Raw genomic sequence first — 27,680 nt, forward strand, 5'->3', positions numbered from 1 at the left:
ATTAATAAATCGTGTCTAAAAAATATTATTGTGTACCAATGTACTTTTTTCACAGATGTAGTCTGCTACGTTAGCGTTTATAACATTTACTCTTGTTTTATACAATTTATGCATTTACCTAGCTTGTTTAATAACGTCTTACACACACCCATAGTGTACGCATATTCTAGTCTTGTACATTAGATTAGACTAGTGCGGGTGCACGTTTAGATTTTCCCGCTTTCACTGTGATTCATGGTGCATTCATTTCATGTCGGATACATCATATTTCCGAGTTGAATGCACATGAACGCCATCACAAATTCGACTGGGAAACTCTGAATTTTTTTTAAGCTCCGAGTTGGGGGCGTGTCAATGAGAAACGTGACAGAATCAATGGATCGATGGATACAACGTCCGTTGTTGACTAATTTTTTAGTTGAAATTGATAGACAGGATTGCAATATAACAATTAATAAGTTTTATGCGATACAGATTAAAGTGGCTTCATAAATTATTTAAAAATGATAAAAACGCAAACCACACCCATTTTCTATAAGGAGAGTTAACAAACCCTGTTGTATTTTCTTGTTATTTATTAAAAGAAGGTACACCGCCATCTTGTGTTGCCTAAACTGACTTGAATGCACCCGACGTCGTAATTACGACTTGTCAACTCGTAAGTACAAACTTCCCAGGAGGACTTGAACGCAGCATTAGTGGGTTTCAGTGGCGGCTCGTCGCGGGGGAGGCACAGCTTCCCCCAAATTTTGAGGTGAAAATGAGGACGATTTAATGTTAATCAAAATTCACTAAAATTTTATAAAATTTTATTAAAAATAAAATTCACTATTCTTTTCAGTTCATGTCTCAGAATGTATATATTTTTGTTTGTAATTTCACAGTTGTAATACCATTACATTAAAGCTCCGCTTTTCTATCACGAATGTGCCGAATCTGCTGATGTAATTACAACTGCTAAGTGAAAGAGAAGGGGAGGGGGAGGCCAGGGGAACCAATCAGCATTGAGTGTTCACTTTCAGCGCTAAGGAGTGTTGCGAAAAGGAACATCATAGAGGAGGCTAACCTCCCTTCTGGTATATCAACCAACCATCATAGAGACGTAAATTACGTGCAATTTGTTTGAACGTCTCCCGGAGTGGCTGGGCTGATAATTTACCAAGTATTTATAATGAGTAGCGATATTGAATATATTTTCTTTACATTTTCTGACTAAAAGCCACCAAAAAGCCATTTTAAAGTGGTTAAGCAAATAATAATAATAATGTCATAATAACAATAATAACAATCAGCAGGGATCCCCAGACCAATACAATTAATGTTAGTGTGCCTCCTCTATTTTAAAACCCAGGAGCCGCCACTGATCGGTTTATTTCATTTAATATAGTTAATCTAATATAACATCATAGTGCAGTTGTTCTCCAGATATTAGAATAACAAATGTGATTTTTATTTTTATAAAAGTTTAATAAACAAGAAGTTAATATAAGTGCATTTTAGGCACCATATTGCATGTTTAAGCTCTATTTCACCAACGAAAAAAGTTGAAAACTAAGCTACAGCAGTAACAGCACTGTAATTAGTCTTTGAGAAACACACTGAGGAGGTGTTTCTTAACTGAATGAATCCGATTGAACAAATCAGTCATTGACGTAATAACTTATTTTTATTTGACCCTTGAGTTCGTGGTTGGGGGCCTTGGATTTGCACTACACCACTGGACCCCATCTGTTTTTTTTCAGATTTTTTGGATTACACTCTTTTTTGCCCAGGCCCACCCAAAAATTAAATTCTGCCTATGCCACTTTAGTTATGGGGATATAGTTGTCAAGTCAACAAATCCATGTTTTCACAATAAAAATTACCATGCGTGACAGTCATGCTTGAAACTGAGGCAGAGCTGAGTATTTTTTAGTTAATTATAATATTATAAATGGTATTAAAATTATTGTGAAGAGGGAGTGAATTATAGAAAGTGAGAAAGATGCCTGGGTCAGAAAGTTAAACATGCAATAGCAGGCGGTACTGATCCTTCTTTTCCTTTTAGGGAAGCTCTTACAGTAATAACCTGAGACAACTCTCAAGAACCACCTCAAATTGAAGGCCTGAAGGCTCGGAATGCCCTCCCAGAATAAATTATCCATCAGGATCTGCCATTGTGTACTCTCCAAAATCTCACCTGTTCAAAAGCAGCTCCCTTGTTGAAGAGATCAACATATGGCTATAGCTTGCAATAAAGCTGAACAGTAAATTGATTTTGGTTCAAGCAGCTTGAGTACAATACAGAAATTATGACTGCAGTTTAAATGCTGTCGCGTGCCTCAGTGCACCAGTGACTTGCAAAATATTACTCTCATCGACCTGCAGTTACCTCCCAGTTTGTACTCAGTGCACCCTTTCTGTAGTTACCACCCAGAACTGTACCTTCAGTTATCTTCTGCTCTGTCACATTGAGCTAATCTAATTTTAAATCTTCACTGCTATCCACAGCAGGTCTTATCTTGTCTACAATTCACATTGATATTTACATTGTGCTCTGAGATATGAGATACCACTGAGGGTAATGAGCAGATGCATCACAAGTTCTGTAGACACGCATGTACTATTAAAGCAAGCTGCATTTGCCAGAACCTCTAAGTGACTTCATGACTTTAGAATAGGAAACACAATACTGCACCTCAAATTTGTGACAGCACAGTTGTTTAAATTACATGTAGTGGCTGAGAGAGAGACTGGTTGTGTGGCATGTCTGCTCTGTCAGTCGTCTGCTGGATTGGGATTGTGATCTCATTCATCCTTTCGCTTGTAGCCCAGTTTGGAAACCTAGCCTCTGTTGCCATGGTACCTCAGCCAGGCTGGGCAGGGTGTTGGGGATGGAAAGTTGGTAGTAAAGATGGGTGCTTTGGGTGGAACAGCTTATTTTGGGAGGCAATATGACTGGGATGCTGCATCAAAACAGATGGTGTCAATTTACGAGGAAGAAACTTCCTCTGCACTGAGGTTGAGAAGTGTACAAGACACAGATCAAAGCCCTACTCGCCCAACCAAAAGCAGGATGCAGCTATGATCAAAACACCGAGACCTGTCAGAGCACTCGCCAGAATCGTTTTCTATCACGGGTTCTCCTCATGACAGTCATCCTTCTCATTTAATTTCTCACCCTCACTCCCTCAAGCCACAGTTTAAGCAGATGTGTTGCAGCAGCAATATAGGCTGGCATCTCTTCACTAAAAAACTTCCAGTAGTTCAGTCACGGTGTGGCCATATGTGCCATGTTAAAACTGTGGTGTGGAGGTTCATTATCCAGTCTCAAGCTGTAAGACATGGCTCTGTTTCCCTCAAAGACACATACACAAACCAATCAAGCTACTGAATGAAATACCTGACTCTCCTGCACAAGACTCACACAGTTTCAAACATACAGTCTGTACTCACATAGAGTCCAGTGTGCCGTTCTCCAAAGAAAGGGAAAGCCACAGAGATCGCTACCAGTCCTGAACCCCCATCATCTTGCTCGATGGTTTGGGAGTCACCCTCATCCAGGCCAAATGGGTAGAACTCCTGCAGGGGTACAGCCGGCTCCACGCCATGAAGCAAAATGAGAAGCATGCACATGGAGAGCACCAGTCTCCTCAGCCTCCCCATGACCTTGTCTGCACAGGGATGGAGAGGAGAGGACTAAGATCCAGGACACTCAGAGACAACTTTAAACCCCGGTGTTAAATTCTCAACTAATGATCCTCCTTGTCTTTCTTCTCCTTGTTTCTGTAAAGTTTCCTTTTTTGGTTTCTAATTCCACCCTTCCCTTCTCAGATCTTTTCTCAGCCCTGGTACTTGAGCTGTAGGTCTATAACAAGAGGGTAGATTCCTTGCATTCTGTGTGCTGCTCAAGAGTTGCTGTGCTCCGTGCCGCTCACTGAAATGAACAGAGTGAGAGACAGAAAGAGAGGGAGCAGAGAGATTTTTTTTTTTTTTTTTTTACAATCCAGTGACTTGGTCCCTCGTGGTTAGTTTAGAAATATCCTCAATAAAACCTCTATTCTGCCTGCCAAAGGAGTTCTTTCAGACCCAGCCCCCCACCCCAGGGATTCACTACCTTGCATGATTAGGAACTCTCTTCCAATAGCTGAGAAGAGACCGGTAACTGGATAAGCACTGGGTGGAGCTATGGTAATTAAAGGGCTGCTTTAAAGAAACTCTGACAGGGCACTCTCCTCTGCTTTTAACTTTTGCTGAGAAATACCCTTCCCCACAGGAACATGTCTCAGTGTGGTACACACTACCACATGGCAGTGTAAGAGTTGGGATTTCATATGATGCATAGTGCATTCTTTGTATATTGTACACAAGATGTCTGTCCAAAAGGGGGAAAATGTACAAAAGCCCTTTGGTTTGGACTAGAGATTTACTGAAAGATTTCTTACTCTCTGAAAATAAATTTTCCCCTAAATTAATCATACAAGGCAAGATTTCAAATGTGCCTGAAACAGCTTCTCTAAAATAAAATGAAATTCTTTTTAATCAGGGGGTCATTAGTGGTGGGAATCAAATCTGGGAGGGAGGACATCACAGAAGATTATTTTATAGGTAGTTATAGCTTATTTGCACACATCATCATAAACTACAGCAATTATCCAAAATACACCAAAGCCAACTGACAGCAATTTTTTAGACCACAAAAATCTATCTCATTGTAATTTTTTGTTTGTATGGCTTTATTGACGCATAAAAATGACTAGTTTTTTAATAGTTATTACATGGAATAACCTGTAACACAATAGTGATTATGAATTAGAAATTGTTTTAACACCCATAATAAGAGAAACACCATATGGAAACATTAATATGAAACAACATTTGTAGATAAGATACAGGTCCTTCTCAAAAAATTAGCATATTGTGATAAAGTTCATTATTTTCCATAATGTAATGATAAAAATTAAACTTTCATATATTTTAGATTCATTTCACACCAACTGAAATATTTCAGGTCTTTTATTGTTTTAATATTGATGATTTTGGCATACAGCTCATGAAAACCCAAAATGCCTGTCTCAAAAAATTAGCATATTTCATCCGACCAATAAAAGAAAAGTGTTTTTAATACAAAAAAAGTCAACCTTCAAATAATTATGTTCAGTTATGCACTCAATACTTGGTCAGGAATCCTTTTGCAGAAATGACTGCTTCAATGCGGCGTGGCATGGAGGCAATCAGCCTGAGGTGTTATGTAGGCCCAGGATGCTTCGATAACGGCCTTAAGCTCATCCAGTGTTGGGTCTTGCGTCTCTCAACTTTTTTTCTTCACAATATCCCACAGATTCTCTATGGGGTTCAGGTCAGGAGAGTTGGCAGGCCAATTGAGCACAGTAATACCATGGTCAGTAAACCATTTACCAGTGGTTTTGGCACTGTGAGCAGGTGCCAGGTCGTGCTGAAAAACGAAATCTTCGTCTCCATAAAGCTTTTCAGCAGATGGAAGTGCTGAAGTGCTCCAAAATCTCCTGATAACTAGCTGCATTGACCCTGCGCTTGATAAAACACAGTGGACCAACACCAGCAGCTGACATGGCACCCCAGACCATCACTGACTGTAGGTACTTGACACTGGACTTCAGGTATTTTGGCATTTCCTTCTCCCCAGTCTTCCTCCAGACTCTGGCACCTTGATTTCCGAATGACATGCAAAATTTGTCCAAAAGTCCAGTGCTGCTTCTCTGTAGCCCAGGTCAGGCGCTTCTGCCGCTGTTTCTGGTTCAAAAGTGGCTTGACCTGGGGAATGCGGCACCTGTAGCCCATTTCCTGCACACGCCTGTGCACGGTGGCTCTGGATGTTTCTACTCCAGACTCAGTCCACTGCTTCCACAGGTCCCCCAAGGTCTGGAATCGGTCCTTCTCCACAATCTTCCTCAGGGTCCGGTCACCTCTTCTCGTTGTGCAGCGTTTTTTTGCCACACTTTTTCCTTCCCACAGACTTCCCAATGAGGTGCCTTGATACAGCACTCTGGGAACAGCCTGTTCGTTCAGAAATTTCTTTCTGTGTCTTACCCTCTCGCTTGAGGGTGTCAATGATGGCAGCAGTCTTACCCATGATTGCGGTTTTGAGTAATGAACCAGGCTGGGAGTTTTTAAAAGCCTCAGGAATCTTTTGCAGGTGTTTAGAGTTAATTAGTTGATTCAGATGATTAGGTTAATAGCTTGTTTAGAGAACCTTTTCATGATATGCTAATTTTTTGAGATAGGAATTTTGGGTTTTCATGAGCTGTATGCCAAAATCATCAGTATTAAAACAATAAAAGACCTGAAATATTTCAGTTGGTGTGCAATGAATCTAAAATATATGAAAGTTTAATTTTTATCATTACATTATGGAAAATAATGAACTTTATCACAATATGCTAATTTTTTGAGAAGGACCTGTATATGACTCATTTTCTGTCTTGATTCACTCTAGCGGTAATTTAGCTTATTGGTACTAACTGAAACAAGATGATCTTATTCTCTTAATGGATGTGTGATTAAATAATGATCATAGCAATCATGTCAGTTACAGATTAGCAAGTTATAAAAAAGAAAAAAGAAAATAATTGTGTGGTTTGCTCAACAGTTTAGGGCAGAGGTTCTCAATTCCAATCCTCGCATACCCCCGCTCTGCACATTTTGTATATTTTGCTTCAAACGTTTGTTCTATTCGACTGTAAGTGCCCTGCAAAGTGGACATCACAGGATAATCCGACATGATTCCAGTTCGAAGCAAATGTATATGTTCCATTCAAAGGGAATTAAAGTGTGCGAGATGTGAATTTAAATTCTGTTTATTTACAGAAGTATTTTATGTCACACTTCACTCTTCTCTAGTAAGTTTCTTCTGTGTGGGAAGATGCTGCAGGCTGTGGTGCAGTGCAAATACGTGAATGAATGTTCCGTAGTGAAGTAGACTTCCACAGATTTCCCCTGCTCAGGGAGTAGGGAGCAATGGACACTGTGTAGGGACCATGTCAATCAGAACAAAGTTCATGAACGGAGCTCACTTCTAACGAGCTGATTATCTGAATCAGGTGTGTTATTCAGAGCAGGGGTATTGGGATTGAGAACTGCTGGTTTAGGGGACCTAGGGTGAAATATTTCAGGTATAGATGTGTAAAATTGTGTGAGATGCAGAATTGAGATTGTGCTTAATGCTCTAAGATGAACAGGGATAGACTTATGGTCTGTTTCAACAGTTTGCTGCCCAAATCCTTAAAACAATTTGGCAATTGAGAAGTATTTGGTGAAACAGTAATCTCTTTGTTTGTTGTTATTGGGTTTTTATGGCATGGATCAGGATTACTTAAAAGTATTTGTGCAAATGCAGTCCAACAGTTCTCCCTGAGACCAGTGATTTTGTATGTTTTTAAATCTAAAGTGTGTGTGTTACAGTAAGTATATGTCTGTTACTTCTCACTATGCATAAGTCCATTCATGCAGCACAGGCCCTGTTTCACAGGCCTTTGAGAAACTACAAGCATGTTTTGGAACAAAAAGCTTTCAGTTGGTCACCATGGGCTGCATTTCCAAGTCATTACGTGTTTTAGAGCCCCAATCTCAGCATCTGCTTCATAAACAGGTGCAACTCAATAAATTAGAATGCCGTGGAAAAGTTCATTTGTTTCAGTAATTCAACTCAAATTGTGAAACTCATGTATTGAATAAATTCAATGGCCAAAGACTGAAGTAGTTTAAGTCTTTGGTCCTTTTAATTGTGATGATTTGGCTTACATTTAACAAAAACCCACCAAATCACTATCGCAACAAATTAGAATATGATGACATGCCAATCAGCTAATCAACTCAAAACACCTGCAAAGATTTCCTGAGTCTTCAAAATGGTCTCTGACAAACAATGACACCCTTCACAAGGAGTGTAAGTCACAAAAATGCATTGCCAATAAGCTGGCTGTTCACAGAATGCTGTATCCAAGCATGTTAACAGAAAGTTAAGTGGAACGAAAAAGTGTGGAAGAAAAAGATGCACAACCAATCGAGAGAACCGCAGCCTTATAAGGATTGTCAAGCAAACTGGATTCAAGAATTTTAGAGAACCTCACAGGGAATGCACTGAGGCTGGGGTCAAGGCATCATGAGCCACCACACACAGATGTCTCAAGAAATTTGACTACAGTTCCTACAATTCCTCTTGTTAAGCCACTCTTGTACAACAGACAATGTCAGAGGCATCTTACCTGGGCTAAGGAGAAGAAGAACTGGACTGTTGCCATTGGTCCAAAGTCCTTTTTTCAGATGATAGCAAATTTTGTATTTCATTTGGAAACCAAGGTCCTAGAGTCTGGAGGAAGGGTGGAGAAGCTCATAGCCAAAGTTGCTTGAAGTCCTCTGAAGTCGATTAACGCATATACGCGTTATGAGGCATTTTCTCCTGATAACCCCGAAAAGAACTTAAATTACACTTTCAGTTTTGATCATACAGATAAGAGCAATACATCAATCGAATCTGTAAAGGGTCTACTTTTTTGTATACAGACATAATAACAACAAAACTTTGTGCATTTATAAAATAAAGATAACAAACAAGGTGTGCTGTCTGCAGCCTTTGTCTGTGCTGATCTTCATTTAGACACGCGTCATTATTACTGCCAACACATGCTGGTGAAAACAAATATTCTGTGATAAAGTAATCCATATGAAAAAACGCGATGTCTGTTTTTCACGTCTCCCTTCATTATCTTCTAATGCGACCACGCCCCAGCGCAATTCAGATTATAATGTTTCACTGAAGCTAGCGGCTTGAATACGCCCCCACAACAGAAGACAACGCTGCAAGACTGTTCCCTTTCAGTCGGTCACGTTCGACGTTACGAATGGGATCTCGCCCGAGAGCCCAATCACCTCCCAGTGGTACAAAACGAGCCAATGGTACACAAAGAACCTTGGTCTGTGGGATTTGCATCGCGAGCTCTGCCCCGCAGAGCGGGTATATAAGGAGCAGCGTGAGCAACTCGCATTCAAGCTTTCGCTTTGGAGCCGAGCACATCGCTTGCTGCTTTCACCGGAGTGCTACAAGCAAGAGTCACTGGTGTTGGTGTGACAGCGCAATTAAGCGGTTCGTCTGGGTTTCCTGAGACAGCTCCCGCGTTCCCCTGAGCGCTTCAACACCTCTGAAAGAGCAAATTTCTTTCACAAAAGAGATACGGGCCGATTTGCATCTTTTTAAAGATGTCGCCCGTGTGTTTCTGGGTGCGATCGATACATCGCTCCTCGTGACGGCCACGATCGCTGTGACACGTGTCTGGGCTTCCAGCATGCTGAGACTGCGTTCGTGGATGGCTCATGTTCTCATTGCGGGCACATGACCATCTCGGCGTTGAGATCGAGACTCGATTGCCTTAAAGGGATAGTTCACTTTCAAATTAAATTTTGGTATGTTTTAGCTTACCTCAAGGACATCCAAGATGTAGGTTTCTTTGTTTCCTCAGTATTTCCCATTTTGATATTTTTAGGTCCAACCGTCCTTGTCTGTGACTCACATAATGGATGTCTATGGTCACCACCTCAAAGAGCATGCAAAGAGGAGTCAAAATTAAACAATTCCCCATCATAAGTACACATTGATGACCTAATACAAGAAACGAGCGGTTTGTGTAAGAAAACGAACAGTATTTATATATTTTTTACCTTTTGTACACAACCACGTCCAACTGATCTGAGTTCGCGAGTGCTTCCTGATATGACATGCGTGCGTGCTCTGGCTTTAGTCTGTGCAAGCGCGGAAAGCCCCGGATGTGATGTCTCGCGCATGCACATCACTCATTGTTTACCACACGCTACGCTTTCAATCTGCACAGTCTGAAATATAATGCAGTAATTGTAATAAATGAATGTTTATAATGCACCCTATAATCGTTGTGTTTATAATAAAAATACAACACATTACTCACTCTATTGACAGCGTGCCATTGGGTCCCTCTGGCATTGGACGTCGCCTCCAGTTTATACGTGGCAAACTAAACACAACGTGCAAAACGCTGCGTCTCAACAGCGGAGAAAAATCAGGATCTTCAGTCAGGCAGGCGTGTGATGTGATACTGTCAATGTCCTCTCGTCATCTTGTAGTTGTTCCATTCGTGACAACATATGCTCTCTACTTCTGTTGGCATCTAACAACACTTGCTACTAAAACACCACCAATTTTGAAGAGATCTCTGTCTCTGAGGCTTGAATACGTGCTGCTGCAGCGGATCGCTCCTGAGTACTTGGTCTGTGTATTCTGTTTCAAATAAATATGGTTGTGAAAAAAATTCAACGTTGTATATGGACATATTTAAATCGTCTTCCATTGCAATTTCCTGTACGTCTAAATATGTTTAGATCTTCACAGTGAAAGGTAATACTTCCGAAATCTGTGTAAACCATAGGCAGTAAGTGTAAAAAATGAGTGATGGACACGCGCGAGAGATCGCTTCCGGGGCTTTCCGCGCTTGCGCAGACTAAAGCCAGAGCGCGCGCGCACGTCACATCGGGAAGCACTCGCGAACTCAGATCAGTTGGATGTGGTTGTGTACAAGAGGTAAAAACGATATAAATACTGTTCGTTTTCTTACACAATCCGCTCGTTTCTTGTCTTAGGTCATCAATGTGTTCTTGCGATGGGGAATTGTTTAATTTTGACTCCTCTGTGCATGCTCTTTGAGGTGGTGACCATAGACATCCATTATGTGAGTCACAGACAAGAACGGTTGGACCTAAAAATATCAAAATGGGAAATACTGAGGAAACAGAGAAACCTACATCTTGGATGTCCTTGAGGTAAGCTAAAACATACCAAAATTTAATTTGAAAATGAACTATCCCTTTAAAATGTATAGAGTCCCCTCTGCCACACCCCGTTCTAGCTCTTCTTCTCGTAAGAGGGCTACTTCGGCTGGTGGCCAGGGTGATCTGAGGGTTACTATGTGTGGCCAGAGGAGCCAACCTCCTCGGGCCACACCCCCCTCACATACGCCGCAGCCGGTTGAGTTTCCGGATGAGTTTGCTGGACCCTCTCAGGCTCCTGACATCTCATTCAGGGCGCGTGAAGAGGACCGTATGTCGATCGCCGCATCACAAGGCGGGCTTGAGTCCTCTGGAGATGAGGATTCGGCTGCGTTGCCTCACTCGGGAGTGCTAGTATTGTCTGAGTCCGATCCCGAGAGCATCGGGCTTGATCCTCCACCCTGTCCCGAGCGCTCGAGGCTGGATGATTGGTTCCTGGTGGCTGCTCATGCGGATCGCCAGCACCCCCCTCTGGTTCCTTTCTTCCCGGAAGTGCACCAGGAAGTAACCAGTTCATGGAAGGCACCTTTAACTGCCCGAAACCGTTCTGGTACTTCCTCCGCCTTCACTGCCCTCGATGGCGGGGCGGCCAAGGTGTATGCTGGGATTCCCCCAGTGGAACGTTCTGTTGTAATGCAACTGTGTCCACAGAGTGCCTCCGCTTGGTATGGTGGTCCCAAGCTGCCCCCCAAGGCCTGTAAGTTCTAATCCACGCTTAAGGCCAAGGCTTAAAGAGCTGTGGGCCAGGTCGCTTCTGCCCTGCATGCCATGGCCTCACTTCAGGTCTATCAGGCCAAGCTGCTCCGGCAGCTGCACAAGGGCAGTGCCTTGCTCTCCGGGCGTCGAAGGTCACTGCGCGCTCCTTGGGTCAGGTGATGTGCACTTTGGGGGTCCAGGAGCGCCACCTATGGCTGAACCTGGCAGACATGAGGGAGTCTGATCAGGCTCAGCTCCTCAACTCTCCGGTCTCCCAGGATGGCCTCTTCGGCGACGCAGTAGAGAGCTTTGCCCAGCAGTTCTCTGCTGCCCAGAAGCAGTCTGAGGCCACCAGACACATCCTGCCCCGGCGGACCACTGCTGCTTCCACCTCGCCGCCGGCGCAGCCGCCTCAGCCTGCTCATCGCCGAGGGTGTCCCCCTATAGCCTCCTCCACTCCTGCTCGGCCACAGCAGCAGCCTTCACCCTGGCCGCAGCGAGGAAAAACCCGTCTGTGCCCCTAATCCTGCCAAACGCCAGGCCAAGCGGCGTTCCTGAGACGGGCGACCCGGAGTTGGAGACGTCAGCTCATCAGGAGATGGTAACATGACCACTCCTTCCCCCGGAGGAGGGCCGGGGGAGAATCCTTTATTCTCGTTTTCTTTTTGTTCCGCCACTGGCCCTGCGGCCGGTGGTACCCAAACCTTCACTAAAAGAGCTGCTTCCTCTACCTCCGGGTCCCAAGAGTCCGATGATGGTGGGCAAAGACGCCCCTGTCATGCTCGCGGAGGTCGCAACCCTGCTGGCAAAGGGCACGATAGAGCCGGTCCCTCCAGCCAACATGAAGTCCGGCTTTTACAGCCCTTACTTCATAGTACCCAAGAAGGCAGGTGGGTTACGGCCAATCCTGGACTTGCGTGCCTTGAACCGAGCTCTGCACAGACTCCCGTTCAAGATGCTAATGCCCAAGCACATTTTCGAATGCATTCGTCCAATGGATTGGTTTGCAGCGATAGACTTGAAGGACGCGTACTTTCATGTCTCCATTCTTCCTCGACACAGACCTGTCTCCCCGCGTCTTTATGAAGGTCGTGGAGGGAGCCCTGGCTCCTCTCAGGGAACAAGGTGTTCGTATCCTCAACTGCTTGACGACTGGCTGATCCTAGCTCACTCTCAAGAGCGGTTGTGCGAGCACAGGGATCTGGTGCTCAGACACCTCGCTCGACTGGGTCTTCAGGTCAACTGGGAAAAGAGCAAGCTCTCCCCTGTGCAGAGGATCTCTTTTCTCGGTATGGAAATAGACTCGGTCGCCATGTTCGCGCGGCTTACGAATGAGCGCGCGCAGTCACTGCTGAATTGCCTGAGACAATTCGAGGGCAAGAGAGCGGTTCCAGTGAAACTGTTTCAGAGGCTCCTGGGGCATATGGTGTTTTACTGTTTGCTTCGTGATGAGAGGAATACGACATAATTCACCCCAAAAAGATGTGATGTGGTTGAGGATTTGAGATTTTGATTTCCTCAGAAAAAAAGAATGAAGCACTTTATTCAGCAGAGATCATAGACATGAGTAAGTCTCTTTTTATTTATTTATATACTTGTACTAGTTTTCACATAACGTGTAAACATTTTAGTAGTTAGACTTTTTCCAAACTATAATTCCTGACTAAATGTATAATCAAGTGAAATATTATGTAGTTTCAATAACAATATACAATACTATACCATTCAAAAGCTTGATGTAAATAATATAAATGTAACAAATAAATGTAACTGTAACAAATGTAACACAATGCTGTTCTTTAAATTTATCCCCCCTAAAAAACTGAAAAAATATTCTCAGCTCTTTTCAACATTAATAATAATAATAATAATAATAATAATAATAATAATAATAATAATAATAATAATAATAACAATAAATGGTTTTTTTTGTAGAAAATAAGATTGTTAAAAGGATTTCTGAAGGAATGTGTGACCGGAGTAATTATGCAAAAAATTCAGTATTCAGTTTCAAAGTCAGCTTTGATTGTTCATAATAAACTGTTTATCTGCACTCCCAAGTGCATATTAAATTATGTTGTGGGATAATTAAATATATTCTAAATAAACTACAAAAATAAAATTATATACATTTATTTTGTTCTCACATTCTTTCTTGTAACTCTTCCCCTCTCAGTGACACAGCTGACTGAAAGGCTCATTATGCAGCTCATTATGCGGGTCTTTGTCTTCTCAGGTGTAAATCACAATGATATTCATGATAGTTCACGCCTACTCACATATGACTTTTACCAACAAAAAGTGTCTTAAAAAAATCTATATATTTTTTTCTGTAAGTGAGCAAACAAGATGATTTTCACATAATTTAGAAAGAAAAATTCTAGGCTAAAAGCTCAAGTTCTCAAAAGTTCCGGGGACTAATGTTCTGTATGTGTTTTATGGCCTTATTCAATTGATTTAACATTTTTAGTTTTTCACTAACCACGCATAACATTTTTTTTCTCAAAAACACAATCATGCACATACATGCTGCTCACATATTATTATAGCCCAATTTGTGCTGATTACAGTGAAATTAGACTTTAGCCATTTAGATCTGTATAAGAAACTGAAAAAAGCAAAAATGTCAGGGCATGACAAAACTTCTCCAGGCTCCAAATATACCCTTAGACTCCAGAGGGTTAAGTTTCCACAGTCTGTGATGATTTGGGGTGCAATGTCATCTGCCGGTGTTGGTCCATTGTGTTTTTTGAAAACCAAAATCACTGCACCCATTTACCAAGAAATCTTGGAGCACTTCATGCTTCCTTCTGCTGACCAGCTTTTTGAAGATGATGATTTTATTTTCCTGCAGGATTTGGCACCTGCCCACATTGCCAAAAGCACCAAAAGTTGGTTGAATGACCATGGTGATGGTGTGCTTGACTGGCCAGCACACTCACCAGACCTGAACCCCATAGAGAATCTATGGGCTATTGTCAAGAGGAAGATGAGAAACAAGAGACCAAACAACGCAGATGAGCTGAAGGCCACCGTCAAAGAAACCTGGGCTTCCATACCACCTCAGCAGTGCCGCAAACCGATCACCTCCATGCCACGCTGAATTGAGGAAGTAATTAAAGCAAAATGAACCCCTACCAAGTATTGAGTACTTGTATAGTAAATTAACATACTTTCCAGAAGGCCAACAATTCACTAAATGTTTTTTTTATTGGTTTTATGAAGTATTCTAATTTGTTGAATTGGTGGGGTTTTGTTAAATGTGAGCCAAAATCCTAACAATTAAAAGAACAAAAGACTTAAACTATTTCAGTCTGTGTGCATTGCAGCTATTTAATACATGAGTTTCACAGTTTGAGTTAAATTACTGAAATAAATGAACTTTTTCTCCACATTCTAATTTATTGAGAAGCACCTGTATGCTTGCCTCCTCTTCATCTCCTGCTCCATCAGTGGTCCGTGAGGGGCTGGTGCGCTGTTTTGTGTTTATTTTGGAATTATTAAAATGTAATTTTGATTGTCCGCCGGTTCCCGCCTCCTTCTTCCGGATGTATATGAAGGTTTTATTATTACAGTGGTGCCGAAACCCGGGAGAAGGAGGCGGGAACCGGCGGACAATCAAATAAAGACTTTAATTACAAAAATAAACACAAAACAGCGCACCAGCCCCTCACGGACGACTGATGCGCTCAAATTAAAAAGCAAAACATAAACTAAAGCCCAGGCCTGGTCCTCTCTCGTCCTTCACTGTCGTCACTCCAGTTTTATATCCTTCCATCTCCTATGTGGGACTCGAGACCGGTGGTGGGTCGCAGGTGTCGCTGATTTCCCAATCACTCCACCGGCCTCGCTCGTGTTCCCACATCCCTCGGCCCCCGCCCCACTCGTCACAGTAAGGAATTATTATTATTATTAAACGTGCAGTACGTGCTCATGTTTATTCAACAAAGCCTTTTGGAAAATCGTTTAGTTTTAAAATTGTGGCGAGTCTCCAAAAATAAATATATGTATGGGAAACACATCCCACATCACAACCACCTGAGCCCAACTACAGTCTACTCATCACCTTAACTTTAACTGCGTTTGTAGACGGCACCGCTAGCCAGACCAATATACACAACACAGACCGGAAGTTAACTTAGGCCCAGGCGCGTGCGCCCGATGAAACCGTCTATAAGATGACATTTCAGCACTTGACAAACGGAGAGCGACTCCAATGTAGCACTTGAAGCACAGCTGTGTGATTTCTTTGCATGCAATGTTGGGAAACGCACGTCAAACAATAACAATGATCGTAAAATTACTCGTAGAAAACACTCTTAAGCGCTAAGATCAATCGTTATCGGGAAACCAGGCCCAGAACTTTACACACAGGCAAACACAGCACGTGTAATGCAGGAAAGCACGTTCCTATATTCTAGTAAAGTAGTGTAGTTACCAGTTACCTTTACTTCGTTACCCAAAAAAGTAATATAGTTACTGTAATACCGTGTAATTCCTTACCCCCAACACTGGGTGAAGATTAGTGTTTCAAACAATGCTTACGGACTGACACAAGACAGCAAACACAAGGGCACAATAAAGGGAAGATAATAAGTGCAGAATAGGGTGCAGGTGAGGGAGAACACGTTAATCAGGGATCACAACAGGGGCGAAGAAAACAGCGGGGACCGTCAAACACCTGGCGAGCCACCAAAACAAAAAGCCATCCAGGGCAACAAAAGCCTAAGACCCCACCATAACAGTACCCCCTCCCCCTTCCGTCTCCGGCAGAAGTCATCGATCAGTGACCGATCCAGAATATCCCAAGCTGGAACCCAACTCCTCTCCTCCGGACCATAGCCCTCCCAGTCCACCAGGTATTGGATGCCCCTGCCACGGCGACGAACATTTAGTAACCTCCTAACAGAATAGACAAGAGAACCATCCACTAATGGATGGGGATGAAATGTTGGCATTAAGGGGAGGACCTGAAAACAGGCTTAACCCTGAATACAAGAAAAACAGGGTGCACCCGACCAAGAGAGGGAGGCAACTTGAGCCGTATCTCAACCGGATTAAGGACCTTGGTGATCTGGTATGGACCAATGACCCTGGGTGCCAACTTGCGAGAGACAGCCTTGAGAGGCAGGTCCTTGGTAGACAGCCATACCTTCTGACCACAGACATAACTGGACGCCAGAATCCGGTGGTGATCATCCGCTGCCTTGGTCCATCTGGAGGCCTGGACCAGGGCCTTTCTAGTCTTCCTCCAGACACTACGACATCTCCGGACAAAGGCTAGAGCAGACAGCACTGCAGCATCGGTTTCCTGAGAGGGAAATAAAGGAGGTAGGTAAACCAACAGATCATTCAAAGGGTGACAATGTGTGGATGGCACTGGAAGAGTATTATGGGAATACTCAATCCAAGTGAGCTGTTGGCTCCAAGAGGCAGGATTGTGGAATGCCAGGCAATGGAGGACTCGCTAGTGATCCTGATTGGCTCGCTAACACTGGCCGTTGGTCTGGGGATGAAAACCTGATGACAGACTTGTAGAGGCCCCAATCTGTCGACAAATTTCTTGCCAAAAGCGGGAGACAAACTGGGGACCCTTATCAGAGACCATGTCCACCGTAAGACCATGAATGCGGAAGACGTGGTCAATTACCAGTTGGGCGGTCTCCTTGGCAGAGGGGAGTTTGGGTAGGGGCACAAACTGAACCACTTTAGAGAAGCAAACCAACACCTTGAGAATAACAGTGTAACCTCTCGAAGGAGGCAAGCCAGAAACAAAATCTAAGGCAATGTGTGACCAGGGACGAGAAGGGATGGGCAGGGGTTGAAGTAAACCAATGGGGGGACGGTTAGATAACTTTTTTTGGGCACAAACGGAGCAAGCCAATACAAACCTCCTGACATCCTGGCCCATAGCGGGCCACCAGAATCGCTGGCGGATGGCAGCCAGAGATCTCCTGACTCCTGGATGACAGGCGATCCTAGACTCATGACTCCACTGAAGGACCTCTAGGCGTAGCGCTGCCAGCACGAACAACCGACCTGCCGGACAATCGACTGGTACTTCCTCCCCTTGTCCGGCCTCTTCTACCCAACACTCGACATCCCAGGAGAGGACCCCTTCCACCACCCCCTCAGGGAGTATTGTCTCAGCAGGGGCCTCCTCTCCCGACCACTCGAACTGACGGGATAGGGTATCGGGTTTAATGTTTTTAGAACCAGGCCGGTGAAGTTGAAAGGGTGAAGTTGAAGCGCCGAAAGAGTGCCCAGCGAGCCTGGCGCGGACTCAGTCTCTTGGCCGAACGGACATACTCTAAGTTCTTGTGATCCGTCCAGACCAAGAAGGGCAGCGCGGACCCCTCCAACCAGTGACACCATTCACCCAGGGCCTACCTCACCGCCAGCAGCTCACGGTTGCCAATGTAGTAATTTCGTTCTGCAGGGTTAAGGCGATGGGAAAAATATGCACAGGGGTGCAACTTCCCATCCTTACTGGAACGCTGGGACAAGACTGCGCCTACCCCAACCTCAGACACATCCACATCAACAATGAATTGCCGTTCAGGATCTGGAACGGAGAGAACAGGAGCAGAGATAAATCGGGACTTTAAATTATCAAAGGCCTCCTGAGCCCGAGCACTCCAGGTGAACAGTACCTTGATGGAGGTAAGCGCTATTAAGGGTGCAGTTACCTGGCCAAAATTCCTAATGAATTGCTAGTAGAAGTTGGCGAAGCCCAAGAAAGGTTGCAGAGCCTTCCTGGAGTTGGGGACTGGCCACTTGGCAACAGCTTCGACCTTGGCCTGATCTGGCTTAATTTCCCCATCTGAGACTATAAAGCATTGGTACAAGACTGACTTGGTGTTGAACTCGCACTTCTCCACTTTGACATAAAGCTGGTTCTCCAGCAGCAATTGGAGGACCTGGCCCACATGCTGAGTGTATACCTGAAGGGATGGAGAGAAGATGAGAATATCATCGAGGTACACAAAGACAAATCGATTAATCATGTCTCCCAACATGCTATTGACCATGCCCTGGAAGACAGCAGGAGCATTAGTAAGCCCAAACGGAAGGACCAGGTATTCATAGTGTCCCGTGGCGGTATTGAAGGCTGTTTACTACTCGTCACCCACATGAATGCGGATGAAATGATAGGCGTTGCGGAGGTCTAACTTAGTCTTAGACTAAACCTGCCGCAGATCGGAGTACTCCCCCGGAACCCCAGTGAGGTCAACAGCCTCAACCTGCAACACAGGAGACACAGACACAGGAGGAGAGGCAGCACCAAGGCAACATGTGGGGTGGTGTGGGTGATAGTGGCTACAGGTTGACCAGAGAGACCCCAGACAGTGACAGGAGAAGAAAGAGGAATGGCAGGAACGCCAGGGTTTGGAACAAAATGAGGGTAAGTAAATGAGAAAAGAATTTTTATTTAAGGCAAACTAACTCTTTAAAACATTGTGTAAACTGTAAGAGTATGTGAGTGTGAATAACCTCCTTCAGGCCTTGTTTCTGTTTGTCCAGTTCAGAGACCGTGAGTTCAGACTCGTCCTAGCTTCTCTGCAGGATCTGTAGTCTCTCACTCAACCCATGATTTTGCTTCCTACTGTTTGTCAGAGCCTCAAGTGTCTTATCCAACCTTTCCTGTGCACATATACACACACACAGACAAGTATGAACTAGCATCATTTTACACATGCATAATCACACACCCACATACAGTTTTAATGAAGAGGCTGTTCTTCTCACTACTACCAGATTATGAAAAAAAAACATATTGAGGCGGAACCACAATGAACTTAAAGTTGTTTGTGAGTTCACAATGAAGAAAAATGATTGACAGTCTTTTTAATAAAGCCTCAAAAGAGAATTTGCTTAATGTTTAATCATCAAGTTGAGATGTTTAAGCTTGTCTTCTGTCTTGCTATTGTAGGGAATTTCTAGTATATGGTCAGCTTAGTAAGGCAGTTATCAATCTGCAAACTTATGCATGCTATAAAATGCAGCCTATGTGCCTGTGCCTCATCTTACAGTCAAAGAGAAAGACAAAGAAAATGTTGTTTATGTTATTATAGTTCTTATAGTTATTGATACACCTTGTGTTGTTTCAGATCCTCCATTTGTTTGTCCCTCACTATAGTTTTGTCCATGGCATTAATGGTCATGCTCAAGACCAAAACTTTGCTAAGGTCAAATCCTGCGAATCTTGAGTTTTTAGGGGAAGGGGAAGTGTATACTGTGTGTTAAGTTTTATGTGTAAGCTTAGAAATAGTTAATTCATATATGTTGCTCTAAACCTGTATGACCTTGTCTTCTGTGGAACACAAAAGGAGAAACTTTCAGAAACAGTTACAATGAATGGATACAGAACTATCATAAATGAAGACCAAAAAAAAAAGTTTATGTGAGCAAAATTAATCAACAAATCATTCTTTTAAGTTGGATCCAGCTCACAAAAACAAACTGAATGATTTATTCAAAAATCAGACTGATTTGTTTCTATTCAATTCTAACAGTAATTCAGTCACAGCAGTTAACAGCTCACTGAAAGATAAGTCTAGCATAATTTTAGTATAACTGGGTGGACTGCTTTTATGATGCCTTTGTTGCCTTTGTTGCAATTTAGAGGTGTCAGATACCCGCTCTCTCTGTGTGTTCCTGAGCTCTTGCTGGAAGCTACGCAGCAACATGTGAACTGAGTCCAAATCCAATTCTCCTTCCTCTCTGCGGGAGGGGGACAGAGAACACACTGGCAATCCACTCATCCCAGGTTCATCTAACATGCTTTCACCTGAGGGTATAAACAAAAGTTTTTATTTAATTCTTCTCAAAAGTAACTTAGAACACCATGTAAGTTATAGCAGCACATTGTTGAATAACCTTTAGATTTTAAGAAAATAATCCTTTGTAATATAAGAGTGGTGATCTTCTTCTTGACATATTGACCTATTCTGAACTATCCTTTGCTACAGAGACCCAATTCATTATTGGACTGAGAATGCATTACCTTTCACAGGCGATCGAGTTTTCCATGGTGAGGGACTCTGTCTGCGTTTCCCAGGTGCGGGCGACTGTCTTCCACGTCTGCTTCCAAGTCTAAATCTTAGGGTAGAACTGAGAACATTCAACCTGGGCTCAAGATCTCTCCATATGGCTTCATTCTGTACCAGCTGATGCTCCTGGCTTTTGGCCTCCTGCAGTGCCCCCTCCAAGCGAGCAACCTCCTCACGCTGCTTCACTTGGATCTCCTGAAGATTGGCATCCCGTTGTTGCTGCAACTCTTTCTCCTGGTGCTGTGCTTCTTCCAGTTCTGATACACGCGGCTGCAAGCCTGCAACCTTTTAACACAGACAGACCAGTTCCAAGTGTGTTACTGCATGTGAATGTGGATTCTATATTTATGCCAGTTTTTGTGTTGTACCTCTTTCAGAGCTGCCTCTCTGCCAACATCGCTTTCCAGTACTCTTTGTCCAGTACTCTGATCCTTTTCTTCTCCCACTCGCTTCAAACCGATTAAAAAAAAATTAAAAAAGAGGAATAATAATAAATTTGTAATGATGCTAATTCCTTGTTCATTAAAGAAACTTGGCCTTACTGGGAATGTTTGATATCCCATAAAGAAATATGTATTCCTTTGCTAAAATTTAGGCTATACCATACAGAGAACCTCTTTTTGAAACTAATGTTTTAGATTACAGTTTGTTTATGTTCATTCAAATCACATCTCAGTGATGATCTGATGTTATATTCTGCTAGCCAAGCTAACAGAAAAACAGGTATGTATATGTAATACAAAAGCGATCTACAATTCAAATATGTGTAGTATGCTAAACCTGTTGTTTTCAAACTCGGCTCTCTTCACAGCTGTTCGGAGTTCATTATTAGAAGCCTGGATGACCTTTTTCTCTCTCACAACATCTTCTAACTATCTCTTCAGTTCCAAGCCACCACACTGTTGAGTGTCCCTGTCCTGCAAACACTCCCTTAGCTCTCGGTGGGCCTCCATCAGTTCCTTACAGCCAGATTCCCTGCTCTCCTCCACCTCACTCAGTTCCCTCCTCAAATGCTCCACCTGCAAGAGACAGAGATGAGAGGGAAAGATTAAATTAAACCAAATTATCTGTAAATACAAAAGGAGTGATGGGTCATGGTTTGAGTGCAATGGGGTAACTTTATCTATCTTAAATAAAGTCAATTTAAATCACTCAAGTGTGGTGATGTGACACCACAGATAAAGTGAAGATTTCTAACAGTCATACTCCTTACGTGGCACTGTTTTGCAGAGGACAATTCAACTTCATTTTCCATGAGATGAATGAAATGGAAACATAGTCTATTAGTAAAATTCCACTGCTTTGTTCCATTCAGCTTCTCAAAGCATGTGAGCATCAGACTCTTCCAAAGAGTTCTGCCCTCCTTTCAGTGCTGGATTTCATGGCATATTCTCGCTTGCACTTAAAAATGTGTTTTAAGTCCATGTGAAATGGTTCAAATTTTCATAAACTTTCATCAGATATGCTCGCCCATGTAAACACACTGGAATATGACCCAAATTCTAGTAATTGCTTGGCTACAGCTAATCATTTTACAGTGCACTTTTTCCCCAAAATGCAGCCAGAATGCAGAGAGAAAGAGTGAGAAGAAAAACAGAGAAGGACAGGACAAGCTCCAAAGACTGCCACACACAGCAGTGATGATGAGAAACATCAGCAGTGTGTACAAGCATGTGTAGATGCTAGTGTGTAAAACAGAAATGTGTGTGTGTGTGTGTAAGTTCACTAGGCCACACAAGATGCTTTCTTCTCATAAATCTTAATCTAAAAGAAATAAGCTCATGCCAAGTCCACACTGGTTTAATTCATTAATGGGGGGGGGGGGGGGGGGGTAGTAAAGAACAGTTGGGTAAGAGATGAGTTGGGGGTGGTGTTTCCATGGAGATAACTTTCATTACAGAACAGGAAAAAATAAACTTCTGAGCACCTGCTTATTTGTGATTGCAACTTCTCCTTTTCATATCATATAGAAAGCCTTTGCTTTTCACTTCCCTGCTTGCTTTTATCGTTCCCTCTCACCACTGGTGGTTTGTGATTGTCTGACCAGAGCAAGCTGGAGGAGGATTAATGAAAATAATCAAACAGGAGAATCCATCTTGGTGAGTAGACAACATCACCGAAAGATGAAGTTCTCACCACAGCCACTGAGTAACATAACACTCTGGGTTCATGGGGATAGAGTTTCTAACAACTAAATCTGTGGCCTGAGGTATGTGTAGAGGTCTATTCCAAAGGTTGACTGAGCCTGAAAGGTAGAAACAAGGAAACACATGGAAACAACACAAACGTGTGCTGGCCAATCAAAGTGGTGGCACCTGGAGCATGCCCAGTATACATTAACCAATGCCAAGTTCAACATGAGTATGTGCTAAATGGTGCTCCCCAAGACTGCCCGTGGTAAGTACGAGCTGGACTCCAACAAGGCCTTATGTTGCCTCACAGACCAACACTAACTAACCCACCTACTAACTTACATGACGTTGGTTGTTTGGCCCTGGCACATTTTTTTTTACTGCTCTCATGGGCCATAGGGTTTTATTTTGGTGTGTGTTCTGAATAATAGATTTTGTTCTGTGACTGAACAACTGGAATGTAAAATCTTGGGTTGTGTGACCTCATGCTGAGCCTCCTGCCTCTGCATAGAAAGCTCTATGATCTGGTCATTTAAGCTGCACTCTGAAACTTCACGGGAACTCAGAGACTCCTCGAAACGAGACTGTAGGTCCTGAAACTCTGTCTGCAACCCCAAAACTGTGACCTACAGAGAGAGGAGGAGAGACAAAAAATGTATATAATAATGTGATGCATGAAATCAGGGCTGTCAGTTGATTGAAATATTTACTCAGGATCATTTTTCTGCAGGTAAAAAATTCATTTAGGTCCTTTTAAAGCAAAAAATAAATAAATATGTTATATTATATTTTTAATATACTTATTTTAAATATACAATTTATATTTTTTTCTGGCTTTAACATGAAAATAATTATAATAACTAATTATAAGACAGAATTCTGACATACTCAAAATGACATACTATCAAACATAAAACAAACAGTGGATGAGAAAACAAAATTTCAAATCAGCAATAATTCAATACTATCCCTTGCACTTTATGAACTTATTCTTACATATAACTTTTTTAATTTTACATTTCACCACACAGAAATACCACTGAACAATAAATATATTGTTTATTTTCTCAATTTACTGAGAAACACATGCTTTGGTATGGACTAGTGTATATACAGTATGTGTTCTTTGGCTCCAAACAGATTTTAGATTTTAAAGTCAAATTCAATAAATGTATGAATGAACACTATTACATATTTAATGTCATGCATTAATGGGTAACTTTGCAGCCCTAATCTAATAAGGACAAAATGTGATCCAAAGACATATTTGGATTTATTATACCTTGTCCTGCTCCTGTTTGCTCAGGAAGTCTCTAGGCATTCGATTCTTTTCAAGGGCAGCTGTCTCTATGTCACGCTCGAGGGTGATTATGCGCTCAGTAAGAGCAGCCTTCTCTGCCTCCTTCTCAGATAGAACGTGCCAATCAAGCACAGTTAAATTCAGATTTAATGTGGTAGAACCATCTTACAGTGATGCCATCTGTTCCATGTTCTGACTGCAGATGGTTTAAGGCTATATAGGCAAGAGACACACCTTTTGATCAGCGTGAAAGGAAGTTGTCAAAAGGTTTGGACTGTGTTCCTCTGAGACACAAATACACACACACACGCCTGCTGTTTATGGCTCTCGGCCTGCAGCAGGGACTCTGTACAGTGCTGCTGCAGCTTGGCCAGTTCTTCCTGCAGCTGCTGCTGAACTCTGCGACTCTGCATGCGCTGCTCCTCGCACTCAGCCCGCAGCTGCGACTCTGCCTGCTCCCTCTGTGCACACAACTCTGCATGCATGTGCTCCTCAGACACACGATACAGGTGCATGCTTTAAAAGCATCCAAATACTCTCTTGAACCATAGGAGAGTTTTACAGTTTAGGGTTATTGCATCTTCTGCCACAATTTCTCTGATAGACCTAAATATATGTCAGTTTACATGTCTGAAATAAACACACAATGAATACTAAGCTGTTTTCTGAGCTATGTTGCATGCTGGGTAGAGCAGTTCACTCTATACCCCTGTTCCAAATGCTGTCCTAAACCCCTGTGGTCCTTTTCTGACACTTTTTAACAAAGGAGAAGGTGTAGTTGATTTATTGTCAGCCACTTTCAGAAACAGTCTGTTATGCTGCTTGACATTCCAAACTGATATTTATCTTATTAGTTATTATATTCAAAACATTGGTTGCAAGTGCAAATAGTATATCTGCTTACTGCACTGTGATATACTTCAGGTTATTTACCTGTATACCAGGTAACAAATCAGAAGTCTTGCACAATCACAGAAAATAACAATTTCTGAGTTGAAAAATAAGGTGGATAATGCCATATACTTTAGACGGTTTGGTAATTATCCACTGTGAAACTTACATAATTTAAGGTTTTTTATTGGCTCAGCAAAAGGGTACATAGCAAATGGAATAGATTTTGAAATCTAAAATGACAAATAGGAAAGGTGTTGTGAATTTATGGATGTGCATGTGACTGCAAGCACTAATGGTGTAACAATTTACATTTTCTTGATGCCTCAAGACCCCGTAGATTAATATGTATCAATCTTTAAATATGACTTAAATGATGACTCATTTGTACAGGGAAAAATAAAACTTTGAACTAAATAAAAATCAATTATAAATGATTGATTTACTGTTCTACCAAAGATTTACACTCCTTACAATTACACATCAAGCGTGTCTTTAAGGACAATGCCTTTATCTCAATTTTTCAGTGATACCTTGTGCTTTCGCTCAGTATGCAGTTGCTCCTGGTGGCTTTGCTGTGTTGTAATGAGGGCTTGTTGTGTATTTTTCTCAACCTGAGCAAGATTTAACTCTAAAGCCTGTTTCTCCTGCAAAGCCCGGGACATTTGCTCCTCTAGTTCACTGTAAACACTAGACAGCTCACCTGTGCAAAGGGAAGAGCAAGTATATACACAGAGGAGAAACATCCTTTGTAATGAAAAAAAAAATACATTAGGGACACACTGAGTTCCAACATGCTGGAAACATAAAATTATAATGCTCTTTGGAATCATCATTACATAATATATAGTGACAGCAACAGCACATAAATAGAACAGTGTGGATGCTATTTTGAGGGGACTTTGTGAAGCTCTAGAGAGAACCTCGATTGACCCCTCAGCTGGTCCACAGTTCTGGGCTAAAATATTGGCCCCTTGTGGACTATAGCTGGGGCCCAATGGCCAGTGGGCTCAGCCTAATCAACGAGGGAGGAATAGAGGCCCTCTGAACAGACACTCACGTGTCAAAGTCTTGTTAGCCTCCTGTAGACTAATATTCTCTCCCACTAGCCTAGCCCGATCAGGCCTGACTCTAGAGACTCTCTTTCAGCAGTGAGCAAAAAAAAAGAGAGATGGTGAGAGAATATAAAGAAAAATAGGCTGTGTTTTGTGAAGCTAATGAACATCGTTAAATGGTTGTTTCTTTAGCCAACATCATTCAAGACAGATGAGATGTTCTGGAGATGATTTACACAGCAAAACACAGGCTTAACCTCATGGTGATTATCCCACAGAAAAGACTTAGTGAAACTAGGAAGAGTTACGTGATTGAAAAGGCCCAATTGATAATTACTCAAAAAAACTCACTGAAAAAACAGGTGTTTTACTTTGCCTGCCAACCTTGAATTCCAACATAAATACAAACACTTAGCTCATATAAACACATTAATACACCAAATCCTACTTGCACTAAAACACTAACACACACTGACTCACCGCAGAGAGGCCAAGTGGCCTTTGGCTAGGGCCTTGGATTTGCATTGCTCTGATGTAAGCTGCACTGTGAGACTGGCTTTGTCTCTTACTAGTTCATCTCTCTCTTTGCAAGTCTTCTTTAGCGAAGCAGCACTTTTCTCTACAACATGCGTTCAGGTGTTCCTGCAGGGCTTGCTTCTGCTTTCTGACCTACACAAACACACACAAACACATGTACATTTTTCCAGTGTTTGCTGATAGTAGATCAACGTCAGGATAATGAATCAAGTACTCAGATGATATCTAATAATTTGGTGGTCTGTCAAACACGTGAGATCCTAGATTATGCCAGTAACTGAACACTTAGGAATAGCAGGCTGTCCAAATATTTTCCTGCTATGTTAAAACTTTCCCCACTGAGCTTGCACTAAACTGTTTGCTAGCAAACCAAAGGAACTTTTATTTCACTTTTCTGCCAAGCAGGTCAACCGAAAAAGCAGCAAGTAAAATGGACAAGGAAATGTTGCAAATAATGTACTGGACTAATAATTTACAATATATTTTCAAGACTGTGTAAAAATGGAGATTACATTAAGATCTTGTGATTTAGGACAACTTTAAAACACTAGTTTTAATATAGTGACACCTCAGTAAAACATGACTGTAGGTATGGACAAAAGAGCAGATGAATTCCACACTCTCTGTTGCAAAGCTGCGAGCAGACAGATCAAGCTTATGATTTACTGCTTTTTTTCACTTATTCTCTCTCACTGTGATAAATCCTGTCTGTAATATCTATTTCTCTAGTCTTCCTGTCCTATATTTGTTCTCGAGATCCCCAATTCCTTTGCCACTCATAAAATGCACGCTTGGGCCAAGATTCATATATGGAACTCTTGGAGGAAGGTGTTGAGTACCACGGCAGATGGGTCCAATATCTTCTCTTGGCTTTTTAATGTGACAACAAGACCCATCAGAGCGCAGCTGAGAGCTGTGAATCATACTAGGTAATGCCCCCCCCCCCTCATTTTCTGAGGAGAAGAGCGACTGGCCTGGTCGTGTTGCTCCAGGGCTGAACTTTTCTCCCTCTGTTGGAGGTTGTACACTGCATTTTGGGTCAATCGGGTCTCTTGAAGGTGAATGTGTGAGGCCTCTAGAGCACACTTCTCCGCCGTTAGGTCTAACAACTCCTGCTGAAGTCGAGCTAGCCCCTGTCTGGCTGCTGCTCACTCTAGCACTGCCTCCCATTTGCGTTCACCAAACTCTGCCTTTCGGCCTCTACCTG

General features: G+C 42.5%; 1 protein-coding gene and 1 pseudogene across 2 annotated transcripts in view; both read right to left on the bottom strand.

The window, feature by feature from the left end:
- Positions 1 to 19,266, bottom strand: part of LOC132151904 (sushi, nidogen and EGF-like domain-containing protein 1) — a 49,558-nt gene extending 30,292 nt beyond the window's left edge. The window contains exons 1-2 of one of the 2 annotated variants that reach the window (XM_059560424.1): positions 19,000 to 19,266; positions 3,436 to 3,916 (exon numbers count right to left, since the gene is read on the bottom strand). In XM_059560424.1, coding sequence (XP_059416407.1) covers positions 3,436 to 3,645 — 210 coding nt within the window. In that variant the 5' untranslated portion in view covers positions 3,646 to 3,916; positions 19,000 to 19,266. Of the gene's footprint in view, positions 1 to 3,435; positions 4,062 to 18,999 lie in introns of those variants that run through there. The other variant, XM_059560426.1, reaches the window with a different exon arrangement.
- A 591-nt stretch (positions 19,267 to 19,857) lies between these two features.
- Positions 19,858 to 27,680, bottom strand: part of LOC132152304 (rootletin-like) — a 37,445-nt pseudogene continuing 29,622 nt past the window's right edge.

This window comes from Carassius carassius, chromosome 10 (genome assembly GCF_963082965.1).
Source record: "Carassius carassius chromosome 10, fCarCar2.1, whole genome shotgun sequence".
NCBI classification, from domain to species: domain Eukaryota; kingdom Metazoa; phylum Chordata; class Actinopteri; order Cypriniformes; family Cyprinidae; genus Carassius; species Carassius carassius.